This window comes from Oryzias latipes, chromosome 4 (genome assembly GCF_002234675.1).
Source record: "Oryzias latipes chromosome 4, ASM223467v1".
NCBI classification, from domain to species: domain Eukaryota; kingdom Metazoa; phylum Chordata; class Actinopteri; order Beloniformes; family Adrianichthyidae; genus Oryzias; species Oryzias latipes.
This window is the reverse complement of record NC_019862.2, coordinates 32,703,833-32,720,454: the sequence shown is the minus strand read 5'-3', so window position 1 is coordinate 32,720,454 and position 16,622 is coordinate 32,703,833. Positions and strand designations below refer to the sequence as shown.

General features: G+C 41.4%; 1 protein-coding gene and 1 long non-coding RNA gene across 3 annotated transcripts in view; one reads left to right on the top strand and one right to left on the bottom strand.

Moving 5' to 3' along the window:
- Positions 1-15,223, bottom strand: part of LOC101168764 (insulin receptor) — an 89,500-nt gene extending 74,277 nt beyond the window's left edge. For both annotated transcript variants that reach the window (XM_023954639.1, XM_023954641.1), the window contains exon 1: positions 14,621-15,223. In XM_023954639.1, the coding sequence (XP_023810407.1) occupies positions 14,621-14,735 (115 nt within the window). In that variant the 5' untranslated portion in view covers positions 14,736-15,223. The remainder of the gene's footprint in view (positions 1-14,620) is intronic.
- A 206-nt stretch (positions 15,224-15,429) lies between these two features.
- Positions 15,430-15,915, top strand: LOC110013545. The gene is made up of 2 exons (XR_002288688.2): positions 15,430-15,538; positions 15,646-15,915. It is a non-coding gene; the product is annotated as an uncharacterized LOC110013545 (long non-coding RNA).
- Positions 15,916-16,622: the final 707 nt, after the last annotated feature.

The window sequence follows — 16,622 nt, the reverse complement described above, 5'->3', positions numbered from 1 at the left end:
GGATTCCTTCATATGGCTGCCCATGTTTCCTCAGAGATGTTGGATCTGATCGTAATTCTTGACAGACTCGTGTTTAAGGTCGACTGCTTTTTGGGAACAAGACTTCTGCAGCCTTCAGCATTTTTCAATAAGTTCACCATCAGAAAATGGTTTGGATGTTTGCTCCAACTTGTTTGCAATAAGGTAGCTTGCTGTCACTGCTCCATCACTGACGTCACGGCTGCAATAAATCCAGATGTTATTTATCGGTCCAGCTAATAGTTGCTAAATCTTTTTTTTCTTAACTGCAAATGGTGAAACTTTTCTTTGTGGAGAGTCTCATAGTGGTGCTGAATGTTATATTCTTGGATAACCTGTTGATGACATACCAAGCATGCAGGTTTGCATTCAGCTCCGTGAACAAAAAAAAAACGCTTTCCATATTCCTGGAAAGCTCAGGACTTTACTTTTTTCTTTTTGACAACATTTTGGTCATTAGGGAGTCACTACTGATCATCCTTCAGTGGCGAGGCTCACAGGGAACCAAACTACTGCCTACCCAGACACAAAGCTGTTAGGTTTCGTTTTTGGCACATGCAGAGTAATGTTGTTTCACCTGTTAAGCTTTTCCTTTGCTCCCCCTAGTGGTGGAATTGCGCATTTCGGTTATTTCTTTAAAAAATCGTAACTCACCACAGGAATGGACTAGAAACTTGCTTTCTTTTTAAAACATCCTTATGATTTTTACTCTTCATGTGTGGGCCGGACTTAACCACCTGGCGGGCCGGACACCCCTGTATTAGGCCAACATCTCTTGTTAACTGCTGTAAAAATGCAAAAAAAAAAACTTTCTCCCTTCCTAAATTCCTCCTTTCCTTTACCTTTTACACTATCCTGAAACAAAGCAGAACAAGCTCCAAAACCTGTAACAAAATCAAAAGTTCCTTCTTTGACAAGATTCCAAAGTGTTCCGTGTACGTGACCAATGAAGACTTGTGATTTCTTCATGAACATAAAGCCCATCTCATGCACCATTTTTACAGAAAACCTCCTCAGACATTCCCTGATGTTCCATTCCTGCTCTGCTCCTCTATTTTTCTACTTTGTACGTCTGCAAGGTATTACTTAGAAGGCCTCCTGACGTCACGTTAACGTCCAAAACACCCCGGGCTAACAAATCATTCACTTATGTCTGACAGAAAGTCCCTAGAGCGGGAGGTCTGCGGCCACAGTGGTATTGTAAAATTACTTCAATTTATTTTGTTGTCATTTAACAAGACGGAATAATTTAATCTAGAACTCTTTTAACTCTAATGGAATTAGGATTGCTTCATGTGGGCTCATAAACTGCACACAAGCGCCTCAGCACCATGTCCCTTGTCACAACCCTTGAAACGATTCTTTTGTTTTTATTCTCTATGCCGCCATTTTCCTGCTTTTCTCAAAGAGGCGTGAAACCTAATTGCTGGTTAAAAATCATATAAGCATCATCAGGTTTTCAGTAACCACAGGCGAAGGAAAAATCCGGTTTTACCAATAAAACGTTCCGCAATAGTGTTTAAATTAAGTTTAGCACTTATCTTCTCAGGATTAAATGGCACCTTTTTTGAAACAAACTTGTCCGTTAAAAAAAAGAGTTTTTAGAATCAAGTTTTACAAAAACACAAAGGTTTCCTCTTAAAAGCAGTTTGGTTTAATTTATGCTTTATTTTAGGAAAATGTTAAGAATCTTTTCCGGGAGAAAATGAAAAGACTGTTTACTGATGAGCCCCTCCTTTCTCGAGTCACGGCCAAATCCTCTGTGGTCTTGAGATCACGATGAGCGACGTTTTGACCAGACGGAGCAGAGAACAGCTGGGGGAGGCCTCGCTTTAGTCGACATACAGATCGTCAGCAAAGGTATTTACAGGGCTCCAGACTGCGACCAATTGGTCGCATTTTGCGACCAAAATTTGAGAGTGTGCGACTAAATTTTACATCCAGTCGCACATGTGCGACCAGTAAATTTGCCTCCCCCATCCTCCGTATTTTTAATACATCAAACGTAGAAGGGGCACGTCAATGATCAATGAAATAATCAATGAGACGCGAGCCCACACGCACGCAGGCAGACACACACACTCGTGCACATATTCATGAAACGGAGCACACTCTCGCGTGATGCCTGTGTGTGAGGCGGCCACTGCGTGTGAGAAGAATAGGGAAAGTCACTGTGAGTGGCTAAAATGCGTGGAGGGGGAGGGGCCTAGAGATAATCGAGTGCGCGTAAACATCTGTGGGAAGGAAACAGAGAAAAATATCACAACCTGATATGTGCGTCTGAACTATGGGTAAGCAAACTATTGATTCGTTCTTCCGACCTGCAGCTAGTGTACCAGTGCCAGAGTGTACAGCAGGGGTCTCAAACTCGCGGCCCCCAAGATGATATTTTGCGGCCCCCGCCTTAATATGAAAAAGTTCAATTTTAATGCGTCAAATTTTCATTGTCGTGCACGGAGCTGACCAACCAATCACAGTGGGGTATATGACTCTTGGGGGGCGTGACAATGACAGGGTTTGAAAGCAGGAAACCTATCAGCCCCCTCCCCGGACCACATTAAGGAGTTCCTTACTTTCCTTTAGAACGTATTTATTCGCTCGTAATTTTCTAAATACATGCAGTCCGTGCCGAACTTTTCTCTGGGTCGCATAGACCCGGAGGAAGGTTTAGGGTTTTGGTCAAGCGCACGGCGGCGTGTCACCCCCGACCACAAACGGTTTATGCACGGCTGTTACGGCAGCTCACCGCTCCCGCGGGAGTCGGGTCAGCTGAGGAGAATAAATGTCCCACACCTACATGCGTGACAGCTAACGGGGCTTGAACTTTAAATATGTGCGAGTGACAAGATTTAGTCTTAGACACACTGAAAACACGTTGGGGAAAATGCAACGATAGACGTGTTTAAGATGATCCAACGCAGCGCCTGGATCGTTGGGGAGACCAGGCAAGGGGGGGGAGTGAAGGCGAATGAAGGACAACAGGAAGTTGGAGTTGTCCTTACCACTCAATTTAGTTTTAATATTCCTCTCTCCCTCAGTATGATCTGTGTTATTATATATTTTATGATTATTTTAATGTCTTGTAATGTATGTAGCCTTTTTTTAATCAATTGGTATTTTAAATTATTTTGATTGATCACTGAACTACAAAAACCATCAGGACACATGTCCCATAATGCATTGTTTTGTAGTCGCCAGGGCAGCTTTCAGTCAGTTCAGTACTAAATTTCCAGCTGCGTTCGCTCAGGTTGGGGCCTTGCTCCCACCCCTTTCTCCTGATATTTTTGTTTTGATTGACAGGAGATGTTGGAGCAAAAGCAAAAATATATGTCACACACCAGGTGATCTGTGCAGCGTTGAGTCCACCTGGGTGATCTCAAACACGCTTATTGCGCATCTTGGCTGCACTTATTTGGTGTCACCAACATAAATTTCCATCCGTTTTCTTTACTTATTTGTACTGTCATGACAGCGATGCTTTTGTCAGTTTACCTCGTTGCATCTTCAAAAGTGCAGATTAAAATGTGACACTGAATTAGAAACAGCACATTGTAATCTCTGCATCTATTATTAAAGTATTTATTAGTAATACAGTGGAAATTAGTAGATTTGGTTAGCATGTTGATTTACGGTATGCGCCCCTAAATTTTCTGGTTGTGCCCCTAAAATTTTCAGTTGGGGGCCACTGTGCTCCTAGTGAAAAAAGTTAGTCTGGAGCCCTGATTTAGATTTGAACGTAAACCAATCTTAATTTCTATATTTTTTAATGTAATTCTAATAAAATAATAGGATAAAAAATAATCTAAAACTAAACATATTCTTATTATTTAAAGAAGCAAACACTTGCTAAGACAAAAAATTAATTTCATCTTTGACGGTTTGTTTCTGTTTTAAAAAAACGTTTTTTGTCTTTACCAGCACCATTTCATGGCCTCTTTTCTTGTTGATGTTTGTCACCATTAGCTATGCAAGCAAAAGCTAGCTAGCTCTTGATGTGCCACATCTTCCATGTTTCCTTACATGTCATTGATAAAAAAAATGTGATTATTTTACCATTAAGGCAGGTGAATGGTCATTAAAACCGTTTTTTGAAAATAGACTGGTCACAATGTGAGGAAATAAGTGGAAAGTGCATGTCAAAGCAGAATTCTTTCAGATCGTCTGGATAGGACATAATGGGAAAAACAGACTGATTTATATCGACCAAACAATTCAGCTTTACATGAAAAACTCCTTTACCAGGTACCAGTGGCAGACAGTGTATTACACACCTGGGCCTTCAGTAGTACTACGTCTAAATCACTCAACCCTTTAATAACCGTTTTTCTGCCTCTAAATAACCTGAATAAACAAAACAGTAAACAGTAAACAAATCCCGTTATGCAACTACAGCCAGCACAAAACATTGAAAACAACCACCTAAATTGGAAACATTATTTATTATATTTATCACTTCACTCATCAAAAAAAATAGAATGATTTAAAGAAAAAAATCCATCATCTTCTTTGTCCTCAAAAACAATCCATCAGATTAGATTAGCTTTTATTGTCATTATCCATTGTATAATGAAGATTATGTAGATTATGGTCTTCAGTTCCATCAAGAAGTCCTTTTCTATTCCATCAAGGCCAGTGCTGAGAGCCCAGTTGTGTTTCTGTGTAGGTTTGAATTCGCTTTGGAGCCCATTGGACAGATGCAGTGGACACGGGGACGGTCAGTCCAAACACACAAATCTGTACGGCTGCTTCATGATTCACAGATTTTTCTGATGAAGGTAGTCGAGGAGATCAGTGGGAGAGATCCTCCATGGATCCATTACAGTCAGTCTGTTTTTAACTGAGACGGATCTAAAAGTGCTCTGTGGATCTGTGTCAAACTGGACAAGGCTGCATGTGACTTCCTGAAACTTCTGTCCAATCAGGAAGTCTGAATACTGTTACGTAAACCTGCTAGAAGACCCTGCTGACACCAACTCAAAATCTGATTGGTTGTAGGAAATGAACGACTGACATTGATTTTGCATTAGGAGGCCTTCACAGCTCATGGTGAATACCCTTATCCTGCCTAGCAACAAAGGACAGCTTAAATGTGATTTGTTAAAAGCTCCAATGTAAAAATACATCTGACTGGAAGCAGCATAACCATCATAAACACAATGAAAGCGAATGGACAGACCATTTAGAATGATCTAATGAGTATGCATGGACAAAATATCAACACATGATTCGTTTAACCCTGGTGCTATCTTAGATGACCCCCCCCCCCCTTACATTGACGTGTTCTCCCTACCATGATAAAGGTGGATAAAGGTGGAAAGATTTCATGTAATCCATGGACACCAGTGAAGATCACAAATCATTGAAGAAAAAAGGTTCAGAGCACTGTCTAGTGGGTCTAGATGACCCCACTCCCAATGGTAAAGTGCCTAGGATAGTACAAGGGTTACCAGACAGTACTTCTTTTTAGCACCATGAGTGTGGGAAGGGGAGAGGATGATGACACCTGTGCCATGTACTATGACATGCCTGTCAAAGTAAAAGCTCAGAGTTCATCTTGTCATGTCTCTGTTCCTCCTTCATCATAGCATTGCTACAATAATCGTCCGCCACATCTTAAAGACCAGTCCGTGGAAACTTTGTATGACGTCATACCAGTCGGCGGTGTTAAAAAGGTTGGGGACCACTGATCTATAGCATATGGAACTACTGACTAAATATAATAACTGGACCACGTGAGTACAACATCACCAAAAGAACTTCCAGTTTAGGCCTGCACAATATACCGCAGTTACCGTGTCAAAAAAAAAAAAAAATATATATATATATATATATATATATATATATATATATATATATATATATATATATATATATATATATATATATATATATATATACATATATATATATATATATACATATATATATATATATATACATATATATATATATATATATGTATATACACATATATATACATATATATATATATATATATGTATATACACATATATATACATATATATACATATATATATATATACATATATATATATATACATATATATATATATATATATATATATATATATATATATATATATATATATATATATACATATATATATATATATACATATATATATATATATATATATATATATATATGTATGTATACATATATATATATATATATATATATATATATATATATATATATATATATATATATACATATATATATATATATATATATATATATATATATATATATATATATATATATATATATATATATATATATATATATATATATATACATATATATATGTATATGTATAAATCTGAGATTTTATTTTTAGGACATATCACCCAGCCCTGATATATATAATAATAAATAATGACAATCATCAGTTCTGGATTAATGTAATAATCTTTTCTGATCATAATCAATAAGCACTCCATTTTTGTTACTTGCCATACGATATGTGATAAGTATTCCTGGAATAATGAAATGTCTTCATTTAGTAATCAATATTAACTTCATTTTTGCCATTTGATTTTTTTAAAACTTCTATAATTACTAAATAATCTGCATTTAGAATGGTAAAAGTATAAATACCTCTAAATAAAAGCTACAAACCAGATCATAGCAACCATGATACCACAACAGGGGTGAATTTATGTGAAGTTGCATCTTCCTACTCCCCTTTAAAGGCAGTTAATGATCGCTTAAAATAATAGAACTAATTTTTATCATCTCACAATCTTAGCATCTTCCCTGCTGTGTACATGTATGCAAAGCTGACCCCCCCCCCCCCCCAAACTGGGTCAATGTTGCTTAATCTAGTGGTTTTTCAGAACCCAAAGGAAGTCATTGGAAGCAGCGGCACGTCCAGCCACTGCTGGGAGTCTGACCGACACCAGAGCTGCTGCCCCCACCGTCCACGTCCACAACAAACTCACAGAAAGAAAACAACGTTTCACACAACCTTCATGAGTCTCTGGTCTCTAAACTGGAGCTCAGAGCAGGTGGACAGTTTGCACAGGACATTTACGGTGTTTGGGTTCAGACTAAATATAAGGAGGCTGAGTTGATTTACAGGACGTGATAAATATAAACAGAGAAGTCAATTGCAGATCAGGATGCATCTACCACGCTTCAAGTTCATGAATTAAAAACCTAAATGCCCCAGATAAGGTAGAGGAAATGAAACAAAAACATCAAAATAAAGAAATAAATAACTTGCAGGTATTTGCAGTGCAAACCTTCAGGACTTTGAAAAGCTTAATCTAGTCTGCATTTTAAAAAAAAGCTGGTTGCTCTTCAACAGCTACTCCCATAAAATCCTGACTGTCCTGAAGGGAGGGGAGGGATGTGAACAGGCCAAAGTGGGGGGGTCAACACGCTTTTAAAACAAGAGGCTTTCCCACAGCAGAACACCAGACAAGCAGGTGTGGATGTGCGGTGGGTCTGTATACGACCGCAGGCTGTGCGCATCTGCAGCCTGAGACGAACAGCAAATCAGGGGACGACAGCGAACCCTCTCACCCCTGAACATAAAAACACCTGGAGGGAGGGAGGAACGGAGGCGAGGAAGAGGAAGAGGAAGCGCGACGAGGAGGATCGCTTCTTCAGAAAAGAGAAGGAACGAGAAGCTCGCAGACATGAGAAAAAAACTCATCTGTAGCATTTAAGCTGCATTTTCTTTTAGCAGAAATGCTGAGGATTTATGAAACTTTTTCTGCCTAAAGTCCACATAAACTGGTTGTAGATGATATTTTAGCAAGTCGATTTTTTCACTGTAAGAGTTAATGACTTTCATTAACTACTTCTGTTTTTATTATGTCTGCTTTCACTTTGAAAATGGTCATTGATAACTCACTTCCACAAAGATGATTCCAAGACTATGGTTATACCAATTTTTACTGTACATGAATGAACTGTTTTGGATTTAAGTAAATATAGACATACAGTACAGACCAAAGGTTTGGATACACCTCGTTCAAAGAGTTTTCTTTATTTACATTAGGGCTGCACGATATGAGGAAAACTCGCGATATGCGATATTAAAATTGCGATAACAATATAATTTGTGGTATATAAACAAATAGCAAAATAACCAAATAACCATTCCCATTACATTGCAACAGTTTAAAAATTATACTCCAAATGTCGCTCGTCGACATAGGTGACAAACATCTAACATAATAGGCCTCCATCCGATTGGTCAAATGCATAAAGGGATTTATTTGATTCGTTAAATGGTTCAAGCTGACATAAGATTCTTTTAGCACATTTAAGGTTTACAATTTATGGCGATATTTGCCGTCTTTTGCGATATCCATTTTGCAGAGCTGGATTTTGCGATAACAATAAATTTGCGGTATATTGTGCAGGCCTAATTTACATGACTATGAAAATTGTAGATTCACACTGAAGACATCAAAACTGTGAGATTAGAGAGCAGGTCAATGGCACACAGAGTTCTAGCAGCAGACACATCTCTACAACAACTGTTCAAAGGTGACTGTGTGAATCAGGCCTTCAAGCTAGAATATCTGCTAGTAAACCACTGCTGAAGAAAGGCAACAAGCAGAAGAGACTTGTTTGTGCTAAAGAACACAAGGAATAGACATCAGACCATGGAAAACTGGGCTTTGGTCTGATGAGTCCAAATTGGAGATTTTTGGTTCCAATCACCGTATCTTTCTGTGACGCAGAAAAGGTGAACGGATGGACTCTACACGCCTGGTTCCCACGTGTGCGTGTGCAGACGTGTGCGCGTGCAGTCGTGTGCGCGTGCAGACGTGTGCGCGTGCAGACGTGTGCGCGTGCAGACGTGTGCACGTGCAGTCGTGTGCTCGTGCAGACGTTTGCGCGTGCAGACGTTTGCGCGTGCAGAAGTGTGCGCTTGCAGACGTGTGCGCTTGCAGACGTGTTCGCGTGCAGACGTGTTCGCGTGCAGACGTGTGCGCGTGCAGACGTGTTCGCGTGCAGACGTGTTCGCGTGCAGACGTGTTCGCGCGCAGACGTGTGCTCGCGCAGACGTGTGCTCGCGCAGACGTGTGTTCGCGTGCAGACGTGTGCGCGTGCAGACGTGTGCGCGTGCAGACGTGTGCGCGTGCAGACGTGTTCGCGTGCAGACGTGTGCGCGTGCAGACGTGTTCGCTTGCAGACGTGTGCTCGCGCAGACGTGTGCTCGCGCAGACGTGTTCGCTTGCAGACGTGTTCGCTTGCAGACGTGTGCGCGTGCAGACGTGTGCGCGTGCAGACGTGTGCGCGTGCAGACGTGTTCACTTACAGGCGTGTGCGCGTGCAGACGTGTTCGCGTGCAGACGTGTGCGCGTGCAGACGTGTGCGCGTGCAGACGTGTGCGCTCTAATTGACTGCCAGGAGACCCGCTGGCTGTGAGTGAAACTGCTCCTGTCATATGACAGCACTCAAAATAAATCTAAGCCAGCTTCAGCGCGACGCCCTCAGCATGCAAATATACGTGCACTCAGTGCCCTCGCACACTCGGACACTTCCTGCAAAGTGCGGCCTCAGCTTTGCTCAAACAGAGAACAAGCCGAGCGCCTTGACAAATGTGAAGAGCTGGAAAATGACTGCCTGTGTGGGGTAAACCAGAGAGATTTCAGAATAAAAAGAGATATCTTTAAAAAGGAAAAAACGTATTTTCAGCTTCAAATATACAAATGTCTTCATCTGTGTTGATCTATTTTCAGAGCACTCCAGTGGCCTTTTCATGATGATTATGCTGTCAGACAAAAACAGTGTTGTTTTCTTGTTCTTCTTCTTTGTGCTGCATCAGTGCATCAGGTATGCATCAGAATGGAGCAGAGCCAGATGACTTCGACCGTCACCAAAGAGCTTTTACAGTGACCTTCTCTCATTTTCTGATTCATAAGAAATGCACAGAAATGAATTTTCTTTTACACATTTCCTCCATCATGAGACATGTTAAACAGCATTTTCATTGGAGTGGCTCTTGAAGTATCATTGTAGGACAAAGATACTTTTACATGAGGCTTCATGTTGAGATTCTATCCTGTGCACTGAAGTTAAAAATATGATAAGTGAATCATTGCCAGTTTTAGTGTAATGTTTTTCACCACTATAAAGCACAGCTTTGGAAGGACTTGTGTTGCCTTGAGACAGATTTTAGATAAAAAGCTTTTTTTTTGTTTTTGCAACAAGAACAAAATAAAAAAATCCCATTTCCTTTGTCACATTTTTTAAAGACCCATCCAGATAAAAATTGTGTTTTTTGTATTTTTAACATGGTTTTGTGGCATTTTTCTGATGAAGAAGGACATATATGAAGAAAATTACACCCAATATTGCATTTCTGAGTATTTCTTTACTCAAATTGTGAACCAGGAGGAGAGACAAAAAAATGCCATCATAAAAATTGTATTTATGACAGGAAAATATGCTGGGCGGGCCAAGAGCACTCTGCTTGGGAAGGGAAGAGGGGTCGGGGTTGCTTCGTACCGATGTTGCTCCCACCCACAACTCAGAGGGACATTTCTAATGATCTACCACCTTTCTGCAGAAACTGTGTCAGAGAAAACAACAGGTTTAGGGATTAGGGGTAAAACAGCATAATAGGGTTGTGCCGATGGACGATATTATCGTCCATCGTGATGGGTGACTGACATCCCGATGGAGAGAACACCATCGTGATGCCACGCCCCCGCCACGTTGCGCGTCGACACCATAAGCCGCGGTTACATGTACAAAATATCTTGATGGGATCAATGGTCGGATTAGAATCCAACCGTGTACATGGGCCCAGAAAAATGTTTTCAGAATATAAAAACGTTCACTAAGGTCACAATTTCGGTCGGAATAAATCATTCGCACATGCGCAGTAGGGTTTGAAAACCGGAAGGATATAAATTCCGCCGAGCGGCTTTTTTTTTCAAACTTTATTGAATGTAACAATTCAATACAAAACAATGTTAAACAGCGCCGAGCAGCTATATACATTGACATGTCAGCTCGGTAAAATACGAGATGATCTTCTAAACGTGCTTTTAATAATGTTACGGTTATTATGAAACACCTGTTCGCTCATCATTTGAATTTTAATCCGTGTGGTCAGGGCTTTTTCTGGACGAAGCCAGGATTAGCAGTATGCTAACACGGGCTAACAACATTAGCTTTGGGTGGTGCTGCATGGTGTGAATAACATCAGCCTTTATTTAGTCGGGACACGACTGGAAACACAAATCCGCGTGATTGTTTGAATGTTTTCTAAGGACTGAGCGACATTTCTCCTTTGAAGCTCAAACCGCTGTGTGTGCTGACGATCCGAGCTGTGCTCAGACACACACTTTTAGACCCGGTTCTGAGTTCGGTTGCTTGTACCCCTAGAGCTGCGGGATGGATCGCAGTCTTAAATCTCCCACACATAGCGCTCATGTAACAAAGCACCCCCCCCCCCTCCCCTCAAACACAAAGCTGTAAGTCCGCGCTCCACCGGTCCACTTCACTAGTTAAGTGCGCGAGCGGACTACTTCTTTTCTATTTTGTTTGTTACTTTTTTTGTTAAAGTCACTTCCCTCAGTTTATACTGGATCATCGCGGATGAGTCATTAGTTGGAAAATAAAATGAAAAAAAGCAAAAAAACGAATAGCAGTTATATAAGAACGAAAAATGTAAAAATACCCACCAACACCCCCCCCCCACCCCCCCGACGATGTCATCGTCCATCCCGATGGTTGACAGCAAACATCGTCAACGGCCAATTTAAGGGACATCGCCCAACCCTACAGCATAATCATAATTAAAAGACCACTGGGAAGGCTTTGACAACACATCCAAAGATGATTGGAGCGGGTTTTTAAAGTTTGGCCCTGGTAAAACAGCAAAAGTCGACTATTTTAAACCTTTCCACACTTCCTGGAGTTCAAACAGCCTAAAAGCTGCACATTGCATTTCTACTCAATTATTGTGTGTTAGTCTATGTTCCGCTATAACATCCACTATTCCATCTACTTACATGAAGATCAAACTCAATAAAAATTACACAGAAAGACACGACAAAACTAAGAAGAGGTGACATCTGTGGACACTTTCTGTCCTTTCAGCTCAATACTCTCCAAAGACGTCTTTCCTCCATCTCAAAGTCGCCCCAACTTCACAGCATGAGGTCAGCAGCAGCTGGAATACAGTAACAGTCTTTTGAATCAGAATGGCGTCTCATCAGTATGTGATCTTCAAACCACATCCTTTCACTTCCCACTTGTGCACATACCTCCTTTTTATGAAAAATAGAATAACTTAAAGTAAACGTGATGTTTTTTAACCATAACGAATGAATATACTAGTCTAGATGATGATCCTTTATCTGTTTCATTAAAAAAATGTATATGGCAATAATTTCACTTTTGAACCTCCTGTTACTTACAAAACTCCCACTAGCCTGTTTTTGTTTGGTCTTGGAACGAAATTTTGACAAATATATATTGGAAATACATTGAATCAGAAACTTGTTAATAGGTTGGTTAGATGAACTTAATCTCCACAAACAGCGGATAAACTTGAATGTAAAGCCTTAAACCAGAACGTTTTTCTCTGATTAACTGTACATCAAGACACCTATACAGGGATGTGGAGGTGTGGCGGGTCAAGGGGCCACTCGGGGGAACAGCTACTAGCTTTGAGAGAGCCCACACTTAAGCTTTAAGCAGCAGTATGCGCACGCACACACACACACACACACACACACACACACACACTCATCTGCACACAAACAAACAAAACTGGCTTTGCCCACAAGCAGGGCAGTAAGGAGCTGAGAGAAGATCCCGCAAACAGCCTGCAGGGGCCGAGCTTCAGCGATACACACTTTCACACACAAACACACACAGCGACACCTACATGATGGGCCACATCAAAGGCATTCCCCAACATGCACAGCATTGTCTGAAAATACCAACGTGCACTTCAGTAAAGGGTGCCAGAGAAATGTGCTGCAGTGAAACAGCAAATGGAGGACAGCTCTGTGGGGCTTTATCAGCGCCTGGAAGTGAAAGGAAAACTATTCCTACAGATATCATTCCCAGGAATATCGCAGCGACACACCAGGAGGAACAAAAACTTCAACTGAGGAGGGAAAAACCACTAGAACATATCATTGTATTCAATTTCCTGGAATGCCAGCTCGCTGCCTCGCCTTGAATGAAATATCTTGCGCACGTTTGTCACTACCCACACTTTTGCAAACATCCCATAAACTCCAAATATGGTTACTTCCAGAGTAATCGTTAGCAGCCAATGAAACGCGCCGTGCTCCTTCATACAAGCAGGGAGACAAATATAAAGAAGTGGGGGGTGCTAGCAGTCTGAAAAGACCCCCTTTTGGGGCCCCTGTTGTGTCTGCATACCTGACATACAGAAAGCAGCAGAATGTGAATCCCACCACCACCCCCTTCCGAAGAACACGTATGACAATCCGGGGAGAAAAACAACACGGTGGATTGGGAAAAACGGCCTGTGAGGTGGTTTCCCACTTTGGATGGTTTCACGGTACCTGCTAGCTTGTAATGAGCTCATGTGCAGGAACATTCTGCAGACTTGTGCAACACCTCATCTACAACTCTGAAGACAAAATCCAACAAAGGCGCATGTAGGCCAAAGGTTAAACCACTGAAAAACAAGTTTAAAGCTAATGAACTGATTTGGAAAACAGTTGTACTTGTTCTACCAAAGAAACTTTTTAGTTTTACATCATGAATTTATTTATTTACAATGAAAATTTGGACTGAAATGCAGATAACGCAATAATTACTTAAAGAAATCAAAACATTTCTCATTTTAATTCCATACTGAGATATTGTTTCAAACGTTCAAAAATGTTTCTTGCATCTCTTTTTAAAATATCTGTTTATAGAAAAAAACATTTTTTTATTTTATTATAATAAAATATGAAAAAATAAGAATTCCAGATTTGTAAACACTTGCGAGCAACAACAAAAAATTTCTATCTAGACGCGAAACTTCCTGCTGTCAATCCTGCAAAGTATTTTGGTTCACATGCTCTAATCAAACAATGAGCTCGGCGGTTGTTTTGTTTACATCCAGGCTGCGCGCGCGCGTCCCCGCCGCGCGGCTCCAAAGGTAAGCTGGGACAGATCTGCTGCTCCCAGTTTCAGCTCACCACCCCCGGTCAGTTACTTATCTGCCCCCGAAGGCGCGCGCGCAACCATCACAAGCCGCTAAAAAATGCGCAAGACGGCAAAAAAAAAAAACAGAAAAGAAAAGGGCGGGGATGTGACGACACATGATTGGAATATCAATCATTAACGCGCAGCCGCAACAGTTGAAATTACGAGCATCAAGATTGTCTGTGCAAGCGTCTGAGCATGCGCGAATATGTACACAAGTCTTGTGGCAAAAGAAAGCAAGAATCATGTGTTTTAATGAGCAACCAATAAAACAGTGTCCATATATATATATATATATATATATATATATATATATATATATATATATATATATATATATATATATATACACCTCATTTAGAATTTTAACAGTTATTCAAACAGAAGTGTTAGCGTGTAAAATAGTAGAATAAAAAGACTTACTTTCCCCGTTTATTAGTCCACAATGGCAAACGATGCAGGTGCAGAAGATCAAAAACACCGTTTGTGCGGGCAGCCTCTTCATTTTGACTGGATTTGTGCTTCCCTCGTTAAGCATTGAAGAAATTCTAGTCTGAAAATCTTCATTCGGAGTCAATATTTAAAAAAGCCAAAGAAACAGGGAAAATGTAAAAGTTCCTCTGAAGTCACCCTCCCTAATTTAGCGGGAGGAAGTTTGTGATGAAGGTGAAGTTTCTCGGTGGAAACCACTGCAGGCCCCTAAATAACGTGAATTCGGGTTCTGGTAGCAGGTTTAGGTGTAAAAACGCTCATTTTTCACAGGAACTTAGGCGGCAATCCGCGTCCATCTGATGGGTTCGGAGGTCGAAGAAAACAATATTCCAAAGTGGGAGCGTCCTCCGGGATTCTAACGCTCAGCTCCTGGGATGTTTGTTTTTCCCGCAGACAGCTGAAGTTGGAGGTTTGGGCTTCTGCCTGGTGTCCTCTGCTGTTCTGCTACTAAAGTCACCTTTTTGGGATCCCGGGAAACTCGCAGCACGGACACCGACCGAGCAGCTTTCCAACTACGACCTTCCTCTGAACTCCGTCACCCCCGCTGACGACCCAACATCCATGAAGCGGCGGAAAGGAGGTGAAATCCGGGGGAAACCGACACTTCTGCCCGCAAATCACGACGAAGAAAACCGCAAAATAGTGTCCGCTGTTCGCCCGCGCGGCTCCGGGAAGTGAGTAAACTCCACCACGCTGCTTCTCTCAGATTAGCCGATGGAAGCTAGCGTTAGCGGGCTAATCCAAAACAAACGAGGCGTCGGCGCTAGAGACACAGCTGGCGAATAATAATAAAATACAAAAATACGCGCAAAGTGAGCGTCCTGTCTGCTACAATCTGGAGAAAATGAGGTAAATCAACCGAAGAAAGGCGCAGAAAGACGGGTGAAGAGTGGAAACTTGGATTCCCGTCCCGCTTTGCTATCGCTCTCCCGCAGCTTCTCCGTCTCCTTTCTCAGTCTCTCCACCAGTAAACAAGTCCTGCCAGTCACCTCAGCTGGGCCGCACGTGGTCGGCGGGAAAACCCGGCCCGGACCGCCGCGGCGGCGCTGCTTTCCCGGAGTCAGGATCCGGAGTGAGCGCGGAACAGCGGCGTTCTTTGTCAGGGAGGACGCCGAGCCCCCCGCCACAAGCTGGAGCCAAAAGATCAGCAAGTACAAAGAAAATATACACTAAATGTATTTGTGTTTGCCAGTTAATACAAATAAACTATACGTTATCATTTTAAAGGCCCACTTCAATCATTCTTATCTATTTTTTTTTTTTTAACTTGTCCTGTCCAACAGCTAGGCAAACAGATGAGAGCTGAGGGCCTCTTGTGTTGGACATATTTTATTTTAACAAAAGGGGTTATTCACCTTCAGACAAACCAAAGGTATGTCTGAATAAACCCCTTTTGTAATTGAGGCCAAACTTTATTAATTTCAATCATGTTTGAAAATCTTTGGTGTTGGACCGGACGGAAAAGGAAAGAGGGGAAGAAGAGAGGGGGGGGGGGGGTAGGAGGGTGATAATAGGAGGGGAAGGGGGGTAAGACCATGAAGCAGCATAGAGCAGACAAGTTTACTGGTTGTTTATCATTACGGTACGGTTCAAATGTAGTACAAAAAGGGCGGGGCCTGTTCACACACACTCAAACATTATCAACACACCTGCTAGCTGCAAAAATGTCCACATGTCAACATGTACACAAAACAGATAGTGTTCACGAACGCATACCTATGCCTTTAAACCAGTGTTTTTCAACCTTTTTTGAGCCACGGCACACTTTAACCTTGACAAAAATCCCGCGGCACATCAGCATCCAAAAAAAAAAAAACAGAGATTCATGGTCTGTATTGATCGACAGCCCCCCCGCAATCTCAGTGCATTTTTGTGATAATTGTGGCCGGAAAAGCAGGAAGTTGCGGCTGTTTTTTCTAAGAGATGAAATGAA